The sequence below is a fragment of the Sprattus sprattus genome (assembly GCF_963457725.1).
Source record: "Sprattus sprattus genome assembly, chromosome: 17".
NCBI classification, from domain to species: domain Eukaryota; kingdom Metazoa; phylum Chordata; class Actinopteri; order Clupeiformes; family Clupeidae; genus Sprattus; species Sprattus sprattus.
In genome coordinates, this window is record NC_137915.1 from 8,843,654 (window position 1) to 8,853,658 (window position 10,005).

The window sequence follows — 10,005 nt, forward strand, 5'->3', positions numbered from 1 at the left end:
ATAAAGATGTGTTGTGAAAGATTTCATGGATTTACACATTTCATAAGGGGACAATCCTGCGATGCCTGGGAGTGGATTGAATTTAGAATCCCTGTGGCTGTCCCTCACCTCCTCAAGGCCTTAAAATGAATTTGGAGATGATATGCTAGGGGATGAGATGCTGAGCAAATGCTGTAGTGGAAAGGTCAGACGGACTTCTAATTTTCTGTCTGAGTGGGAGCAAGTTATATCAGAATATGCCGTCTCAAATTTGCATTTATAGCATTTCATTTCACACGGCTCACGATATTGCTTTAGAGATGGTGATGCATGTTAGCTTACCATGTTTAGACTGATGTCGAAAGTGTTTCATTTGGCATTGGCCCACCAGTGTGTGGTAATGCTTTAGGCACAGGCACCATTTTTGTAAATGATGCCATTTTCTAAAAAATTAGGTTGTCAAAAAATGCTGAATACATGTTAGTGGGCAGAATGTTGAAAACGTTTGACAGGATTGTTTCAAATATATTCGGAATATATAATAGCTGTGCCTTTTATCAGGATAAATGTCTAGCACTTATTCTGATTATTACCTCCGCTAGGAGGTTATGTTTTCGCCCCTGTATGTTTGTTTGTGAACAGGATTAAGCAGAAACGCATGGACCGATTTCCATCAAACTTTGTGGGGAGATTGGGTAATATAATGGCAACAATTGATTAGATTTCAGGTGTCAAGGTCAAAGGTCAAGGTCACAAGACGGAGGTTTGCATTCTCTGAATGCTCCCATTCTTGTTGGAAATGCAATAGTTACTTGCCAGTGTAGTTAATGGTAGCTTACTTGCTTAGCTTAGCTGTGTTTGATAAGGAACAATACTTGTGCATACATTAGGCAATAGCTGTTGGTAGGATATCATTCAATGCATTTGGCAGTAAGCTATGTGTTCTTTATGACTAATGCTACCTGTAGGAATTCATGCAGTAAATGTAAGACAAAATAAGCTTTTATATATTTGTTTTGCATAGTTGCAGAAAATATTTTCTAACGGCATAATTTCACCAGACGTGCAACAGAAAGATGTGTAAGAGTGAGAGATACTATTAGTTATGTCTGCTCCCCCTGAGCTCCAGGCTGATTATAGCCTGTGCACTGGAGTTGACACATCATTTCAAAAGTGCGAAAATGGAAAAAGTATACTTCCAACCGGCAACCTGTAGTTTTCTGTTTATGTGCTTCAGATTTGAGTGTAGATGTATATGTACAAACAGCAGAAGATACAAGGCGAACCCAAAAGAGGTACTTTGATTTAGTTCAAGAACATCAAATGAGTGAAAAAGGGTCAAAGATAGCATGGAAATGTGGCCTTTCAATCCTTTTTGATGAGAAGGCTTGTTTGTGAAAATATCTTATTTGAGTCCAGTGGTGACCAGGGCCCAGTTTCCCGAACGCTAAAAAGGACTTGAAATCGGTCGTAAGAGGGATATTGCAGAGCGGTTTCCCGACGCCGCACTTACGGCAATGATGAGTCTATGATGTCGCCAAAATCCACGTAGGCCGTTAAGATACGTCGTTATCGGGAAACTAGGCCCAGATAGTTAGTATCTTGGAGAGCCATACGGCAGCTGGGCAGACTTACTTTCTCTTCCACACGTCTTCTAAAGCAAGGTCACCACCTTTTCTGATGAAACCTTTCTTCTCAGACACACACACACACACACACACACACACACACACACACACACACACACACACAAACACACACACACGCACACACACACACGCACACCCACACGCACACGCTCACGCTCACGCTCATGCACACGCACACGCACACGCACACGCACACGCACACACACACACACACACACACACACACACACACACACACACACACACACACACACACACACACTCACACACACATACACAACTTAACTGAAGTCATGGAATGAAATATGTTTACTAATTTGTTTATTAGTTTTCATGCAACGATTTAACAATCATGTGGGGCGCATAAAATATGTAAAACGGCATAAAAGTGTCAAGCGCATATTGATCCACCGAGGAGAGAAAACACTGCCACACTTCAAGGGGATATTTTACTGTTACAGTAACTCATTACTTGTGCATATGCTACAGACTATTTTGTGCTATAAGTGCATTTACTATAACAAACTACCTGTACATTTGATGGAGATGTTGATGGCATGGTCATGGCCAACTGTTTGTGAACCAACAGGTTCAAAATATGTCCCAGTCCATCGAGGTGCTGAACCTTCGCACACAGAGGGACTTTCAGTATGTGATCAAGATGGAGACTCAGATGAAGGGCCTGAGAACCAAGTTCAGGCAGATTGAAGACGACAGGAAAGCCATCATGGCCAGGAATTTCAAGGTAACCTGGTTACTTTTTGCTTTCACATGGATGAATTTGGCTAGTTGAATCTAAATGATTTATTGTCATGCAGAAGAAATATCATAGGCTAATTTTTTGTGTTGAATGTGTCATACATTCCATTTACATTTAGTCATTTAGCAGACGCTGTTTTCCAAAGCGAATAACAAGGTATACATTTTTACACTGATGGCACATCAGGAGCAGTTAGGGGTTCAGTGTCTTGCTCAGGAAAACTTTGACAGGGATTTGAACTCTCAACCTTCTGATTACTAAACGGTCACATGGTTAACACATAATTTAAATGACTTTACAGGGATGAAATATTAGGCCTACATTCACTGTAAATACCCATATATACTGTATTAGTTAGATAGATAGATAGATAGATGGAAACTTTATTAATCCCGAGGGAAATGTAGGTCATCCAGTAGCTTATACACTTATACACCTCACCGACATACATACATAAAACACATACAGTATACATAGGGAGAACATATTCACACGAAGTGTACAGGAATGGGTACAGAATTCAATGATTTTGACAGTGGCGGTGTGGCGGTGTCCAGGAAGAGAGTGTTCTTGTGCTGCTGGTGTGGATAGTGCAAAGAAAATATAGTGTTCTTGAGCTTGTGTGGATGGATAGTGCAAGATAGTGTTATTTTGCTGGTGTGTGTGTGTGTTTGGAAAGTGCAAAGAGCAAAGTGATAGTCTGTGCATGGGGCTGAGATGAGATGAGATGAGCAGGGGAGGGCAGACTGAGGTAGACTCATGCAGAGAAGTCCATCTCCCTAATGTATTGTACAAATAGAAGCATATCCAACAGTTTAGTGTGAGGTGAAGTAGGTTTTCCAAATGATTGTGTGACGTTGTCATCATGCTGGTACAAGTACCTATTTAGTCTTATAATTGGATACATTAGAATGTAAATAATCATATGATCATAGGACATTTTGAATGGTACTTCATTTTATGTGAATGAATGATGAATTGATGTGATTTTGGAAAGAGCTGTACAGTGACATAAAGATGAATTATTACCCATAGGGGAGATACAGGAAACTGATGTCTCCAGTGCACTCTGACAGAGAGTACTGTCATTAATCTTCCCTCAACGATCGATTGTCTGAAGAGTTTAGTTCCAGACTATATCTTTCAGCTGTCCCACCCCCCAGTCACAAGGCTAGGCCAATATGTGTTTTTTTATCATGTGCGTTAGTGTCCCTGTCTGTGATTTTTTACTTCTCTCTGTGTGTGTTTGTATCTGTTCGTGTGCATGTGTGTCCATGTGTGCATTTGTGTGTGTGATGTGGGTGTGTGTGTGTGTGTGTGTGTGTGTGTGTGTGTGTGTGTGTGTGTGTGTGTGTGTGTGTGTCACGGTGGGTGTGTGTGCGTGCCTGCATGCATGCCTGTGTTCGTGTGCGTAGGAGCTGCAGGACAAGATGGACGAGCTGCAGCCACTTATCCCCGTCCTGGAGCAGTATAAAACCGATGCCAAGCTCATCTCGACGTTCAAAGAGGAGATCCGCAACCTATCGGCCGTTCTAACCAGCATTCAGGAGGAGATCGGCGCTTACGACTATGAAGAGCTCTACAGCCGCGTGGTCAGCCTGGACAGCCGCCTGCGAAACTGCATGAATAAACTGAGTAAGGGACAATGGCTGACCTTGATAACACTGGTGCATTCTCTGTCATTTCTCTGTCATACGGACTCTGAGCCTTTGATAAAATATATCATCTTCAGCGCTAGTGGAGGAGTTTGTCTGAGTCTGGTGTACATGAAACCCATTTTTTAATAAAGCTGAACTTTTTAAAGAGGCTATTTTAGGATTCAAGGTCGAGGCCAGGAAAGCAAGTCAGCTTAATCTCTGCTCATACTGCAACTGATAATGAGAACATTAACAGCTGTGTGTTTAAAGCCCCATTAAGCGAGATCCCTAAAGTTGCAGAGTGTAGCTCACTTTCGTGTCGTAAACACAAATCGCGCTTCGAGACCCCCTAATTGACAGTGTACACGTGTATTTGTTGACAAACTGAAGGACATAGAACCGCATGGAAAGACAACAGCAGAAGTGAAAGAAGCATGTAGACTGACATGGTAGAGTATTATCACAAGATCTGACACAAACATGACTCTGCATAGTTTTATTTATTGTGACATCGGAGATGAACACTAACATAACCAAAGAATATAAAAAAAAAGAATGGCAAATTTTAATTTAGCTAAAATACTGTTTCCGTTTTCAGCCCATATACAGTTTACCCCATAATGCAATACCAGGCGCACCTGGCGTGATGTGGCAGTGGCACAAACACCATTCCACGTATTACTAAGTCGGTAGCTAATCAGTGACCACCAAATTGATTTTGAAGCTTTTATTTTAAGGTAAAATGGTTGCAGTATGTTGTATAGTGTTAAGTATACTATGTCAGCATGATACTCTGTGGTACAGTGAGCGCTGGTGAAGATTTTGAGAGCTCTTTAACTTTATCCTCAAGAGACAGACCGCCTGCAAATCTTTGATTTCCAGACAAACTCTTGGTGGCCTACCAGAACTAATTGGTGTCCTCCTACCTCAATTCACAAAGGGAACAAGTTATTTAACTCTGGAGTATTGCTGGGTTGCAAAAAAACAAATTGACTCAAGTAGCTGGCTCTCGCTCTTATCTGCACTGTTGCCTCTACTTCAAACTCAAAGGCTCAGTTCCAGCTGTGTGGTGACGTGCTTCTGTGGCAAACTCGTTATGGCATACTCCTCAAAGGGCTCAGCGTGTCTCCGCTGTACACCATGAAAGCGCAGCAACGTATCTCGTATGACACAACCACACTAGCATTAATCACTTGTAACAGCCACGCCGTCCCTGCATCCGCCACGTGGAAATTATAGATTTTGCCCTCACTGGCTCATTGCTTTTGATGCACGGCAGCCACCCACCATGGGCGTAGATGCCACGCAATAAAAAGACGCATGAGAGAAGCAAACATGAAAAAGACATCACTTTATGCCTTGGTTCAGACTCCCTATTGGCTGTTATTACAGTTGTATCCTGGGGGAGTTGCTATATTAAGTGTAATACTTGGGGTGATAGTAATACAAGCTATAGTCTTGTAAGACACATTAATTAATGATATCAGTAGAGCACAGTACAACAAAGACACCATTTTTTGTATCACTGTATGAATTAAGTTTTAAATGAATGAGTATACCATGTTATTTTCTGTTCTTGTGGTCTCTGCATTGTAATATGCTGGAGATTAGCTACAGTGGCCTTTAAGTTAAATTAGCAATTTTATGAAGGCAACTAAGGCACATCAAATTGGATTAAATTTGCCTACACTATTGAAGAATGGTTACTTCCAATTAGGTATGTGGATGTGTTACCCTGAAACATGAAACACACTTTGAACATGCATGGCATGTTTGTCTGTGCCAACAAAGGCATGAAATGACAGAATGTGACTGTAAAAGGAGAAAAAACTGCGACTTTCATCTTATTTTGCTTTGTCATTACCAGCGTGTGGGAAGCTAATGAAAATCACTGGCCCTGTGACGATCAAGACGTCTGGAACGAGATTCGGCGCATGGATGACTGACCCGCTGGCGTCCAGCAAGAACAATAGAGTGAGTGGCGAGGGCACGTCTATTCATTCATTGTGCCTTCTTGTTATGATCTCGGGGAGGTTTCTGTGCGCCACAGTCAGGGAAACAGGAGGATGGATTACATACACAAGTGTAAGTGTTGTTCAGAGTCAGAGGCATTCAGATCACAATGGCTGTAGGAGTACAAAGGTAATTGCCACGCTCGTACGAGCTTCATTTAAATATAAAAGGCTAATTTTTGTCTAAAAATCAAAAAATGTGCCCTTTTATACAGTGTTCCTTATAGAATAAATGTGCCACAATGGCAGCAAACATTGGTTGTTGTGGTCGGGTGATCGTCCCATGAAGATTTATTTGTACTGTGACATGGCCCAACTGACTGAAATCTCAATCAAATCAACACACAGACACAGACAACACACAAGAGCACTTATTGTTAAAAGTGGAAGGGGACGACTCAAAACTTTCTAAGGGAAATCTCAGTCTCACCTTGAAAAGTACTGTAATGGCAGCCTTTTGTATTGTGTGCATTTTAACAACGGGAACTGTTATAAAACACTGCCAGCCATAGATAGAAACATTGCTGACAAAGTGCCAATTTCAGTCCCCATAAAACTCTTGCTTGGGAAAGTTGGGAGCCTTGACTTCAAAGTGACCCCCATATCTTTGTTTGCTACTCTGGTATTATTTTATGGCCACTGTTTTTATTATACAGTTGCAAGTTTAATGACAACTCCAAACTTCTGCTTGTATCTTACACACAATAATAGCTCTCGGCCTCCATTTCAGGTTTGGTACATGGACAGCTACGTCGGCAGCAAGATTGTCCGCGAGTACAAGTCCTTGGTGGACTTTGTATCTGGGCTGGAATCGCGGACCTATTACCTGCCGTACAAATGGGCCGGGACCAACCACGTGGTGTACAACGGCTCGCTGTACTACAACAAGGAGCAGAGCAACATCGTTGTGAAGTACAGCTTCGAGACGGGCCGGGTGCTGGCCCAGAGGGCCCTGGAGCACGCTGGCTTCCACAACGTCTACCCTTACACCTGGGGCGGCTCGTCCGACATCGACCTGATGGCAGACGAGCTGGGCATGTGGGCAGTGTACGCCACCAACCAGAACGCGGGCAACATCGTCATCGGCCAGCTGGACCCGGAGACGCTGGAGTTGCTCCGCATATGGAACACAGAGTACTCCAAGAGGAACGCCGGCGAAGCCTTCATGATCTGCGGCACGCTCTACATCACCAACTCGCACATGACCGGCGCGAAGGTTTACTACTCGTACAACACCAAGACCTCCACGTACGAGTACACAGACATCCCCTTCCACAACCAGTACTTTCACATGTCCATGTTGGACTACAACCCCCGCGACCGAGCCCTCTACGGCTGGAACAACGGACACCAGGTGCTGTTCAACGTCACGCTGTTCCACGTCATCAAGACTGAGGATGACTCTTAAGGGGACTAGCATTCACAGCAGCCACGGGGCATCGTTTGTGATCAAGCATTTTGTACATTTTTCACAATTCTTTTTTTTTTTTTTTTTACTGGTTTTGGAGAGCTTTCATCACTTCAACTGTGATCTACGCAGTCTGTACATTTTGATGAACAGAAAACATTGCCTTTTTATATTGGAAGGAACACGTGTATGGAATAGACAAGTATATGGGCAGATGATGGAACATCTTCTAATGAAAAGCAGATCTTTTTTTTTCCAGAAACATCCACTGCTGCTGATTACAGTTATGCCTTATTTGCGATATTCACATCTGAGAGCCTCTGGCTTTTGATGACATCCATGCATGAATGTCTACATTTTGCCAAGTAATTTATTTCAGAAAAGGTATGTTTTTCATATGAAAATAAGTTCTGTATTTTATTTATTGTAGTGGAAATTGCAATTTGTGAGGAATATAATTCTGGCTGACATTCTAACTTTCTCCAAACTGGACATTCATTTTGTCAATCTCAGACATACTCAAAAGCTTAGTGCTTATCTCTGACAGTGAATATGTGTACAAGACTGTAGTAACCATTGTGTCCCTGTGAGAATAAAGTTCATATTTTTCAAAAAAAATACCAAAAAATGCTACCTTCCATATTGTTGTACTAGGTGAACCTCAGTATAGGAAGAAAAGAGGACTCAGTCAGGTTCAATTTCACCCCCCTCTATGCCACGGAATATAAAATAGAGCCAAGAATAGCACATATGATTGGAACGACATCACATGCAGGAGCCATTTTCTGATGATGAAGCGCCTGTGATGTGCAAATGGTCCGACACTCATTTTTTAGGGCCTTTCTCATGAGATGACTTTGAGACCTGTCCTTTGGCATTTCCAATCAAGATCAAGGCCGAGGAGCAGGGATGAGTCAACCTGCTCGCTGCAATTTCCCCTTCCTGTCTTCTCTAGAATTTCAGTCTCCATCCTACTGTCAGTCACGGAGGGAATCTTAAAGAATAGGGTTATGTTTATGGTTAAAGTCGGTAACCATATATAAATGTAGAGAAATGTACTGAACCCCATAATTACTGAAATTGCAGTAGAACATTGGACCTAGGACTATGTAAAATGAAATGTGAGCAATTGATTTACCTACCCCAATCTACTTAGATTTGTCTGGAATTTCACACTGTGAGAAGAATACAGAATACAGAATACACCTACAGACCATACATAGTTTTTCACGGATATATATATATATATTTCTGATATATCCGTGAAATTTTTGAGTTATCTTCAGTTTTATGACCAATGACTGGTGCCATATCTCACATACCTAGCGTGATAAAGTGAGGACATAAATAAAACCACCTGCGTGTCTTTCCAATGAACAATCTTCAGCTAGGTTCTGTTCCTGTCTGTCGTTTTGCCCCCTCTTTCCCCTGGGCTGACAGTAAAAGAAATTGTTTAAAGGAAAAGGCTTCATCTACCTTGAACCACTTCAAGTGCTGTGAGATATTCACTCTACATAAATACTATATCTGCATGCAGTGCACACCAAGATAGAAAAACCTTCCAGTTTGAGTTAAACATCCTTACACCCCCCCCCCCACCTCAGCAAGAGAGGAGCAAGATACCCAGCAATATTATAGCGATTATCACACTTGCATACAGCTGTATTTTTCACTCAGAAAAACAGTCTGTCGTCGGGCCAAAAATGCGTTACACTTGAATGGAGCAATACTCAACCTCTGAAGCTCTTATGAAGAGGTCTTGAGAAAGAATAACAGCCCAGATTGAAGCAGACTAGATCCTGGATCTTGCAGACTGAAGCAGACTACACCATGGATCTTGCAGACTGAAGCAGACTACACCATGGATCTTACACACTGAAGCAGACTAGACTATGGATCTTGCAGACGGAAGCAGACTACACCATGGATCTTACACACTGAAGCAGACTAGACTATGGATCTTACAGACTGCAACATGGATCTTGTCAGCATGATGAAGCAGACAGCAACATGTATCTTGCAGACTGAAGCAGACTACACCATGGATCTTGCCAATGGAAGCAAACAGCAACATGGATCTTGTCCAGCTGGATCTGGGTCAGATCAGGGCTTGATCTGTTACGGAAGAAAGTTCCTGAATGCATGAAGGCCAATATACCCTGATGCTAATAAGCCTACTCTCCTCCTGAGGAAGAACTACAAGAACTTTGCAACAAGTGCAGCATCACAACAGAGGCGTAGAGTAAGAACTGCTTCAGCTCTGCCAGACTAAATGAAGGGTTAGTCCTGCTGTCGACTCAAAGCAAATAAAAATAACTGCATCATGATACAAGTGGGAGCCAGCTCTTAGATCTGTAAAATGGTTCTGGCTTAAATTTTAAACTGGCAATTAAGACACCTGCTCTGGCAATGCTCTTTACCATAGTCAAATCATCTGTCATGGCTGAGATGAAAGCAAAACAAACACAAACCTGCTCCTCTGAAGCCTCCCTCATTCCACATTCCTCCAAGCAAGCCAGGAGGTAAAATATATGCCTGGCAGCCAGCGACAAGCAATCAC

General features: G+C 42.3%; 1 protein-coding gene across 1 annotated transcript in view; it reads left to right on the plus strand.

The window, feature by feature from the left end:
- Window positions 1-7,445, plus strand: part of olfm3a (olfactomedin 3a) — a gene marked incomplete at both ends in the record, with an annotated part of 15,365 nt that extends 7,920 nt beyond the window's left edge. Inside the window, 4 exons of the mRNA XM_080854932.1 lie at window positions 2,218-2,373; window positions 3,804-4,023; window positions 5,893-5,999; window positions 6,768-7,445. Of these exons, the coding sequence (XP_080711058.1) occupies window positions 2,218-2,373; window positions 3,804-4,023; window positions 5,893-5,999; window positions 6,768-7,445 (1,161 nt within the window). The remainder of the gene's footprint in view (window positions 1-2,217; window positions 2,374-3,803; window positions 4,024-5,892; window positions 6,000-6,767) is intronic.
- Between the last annotated feature and the right edge of the window lie 2,560 nt (window positions 7,446-10,005).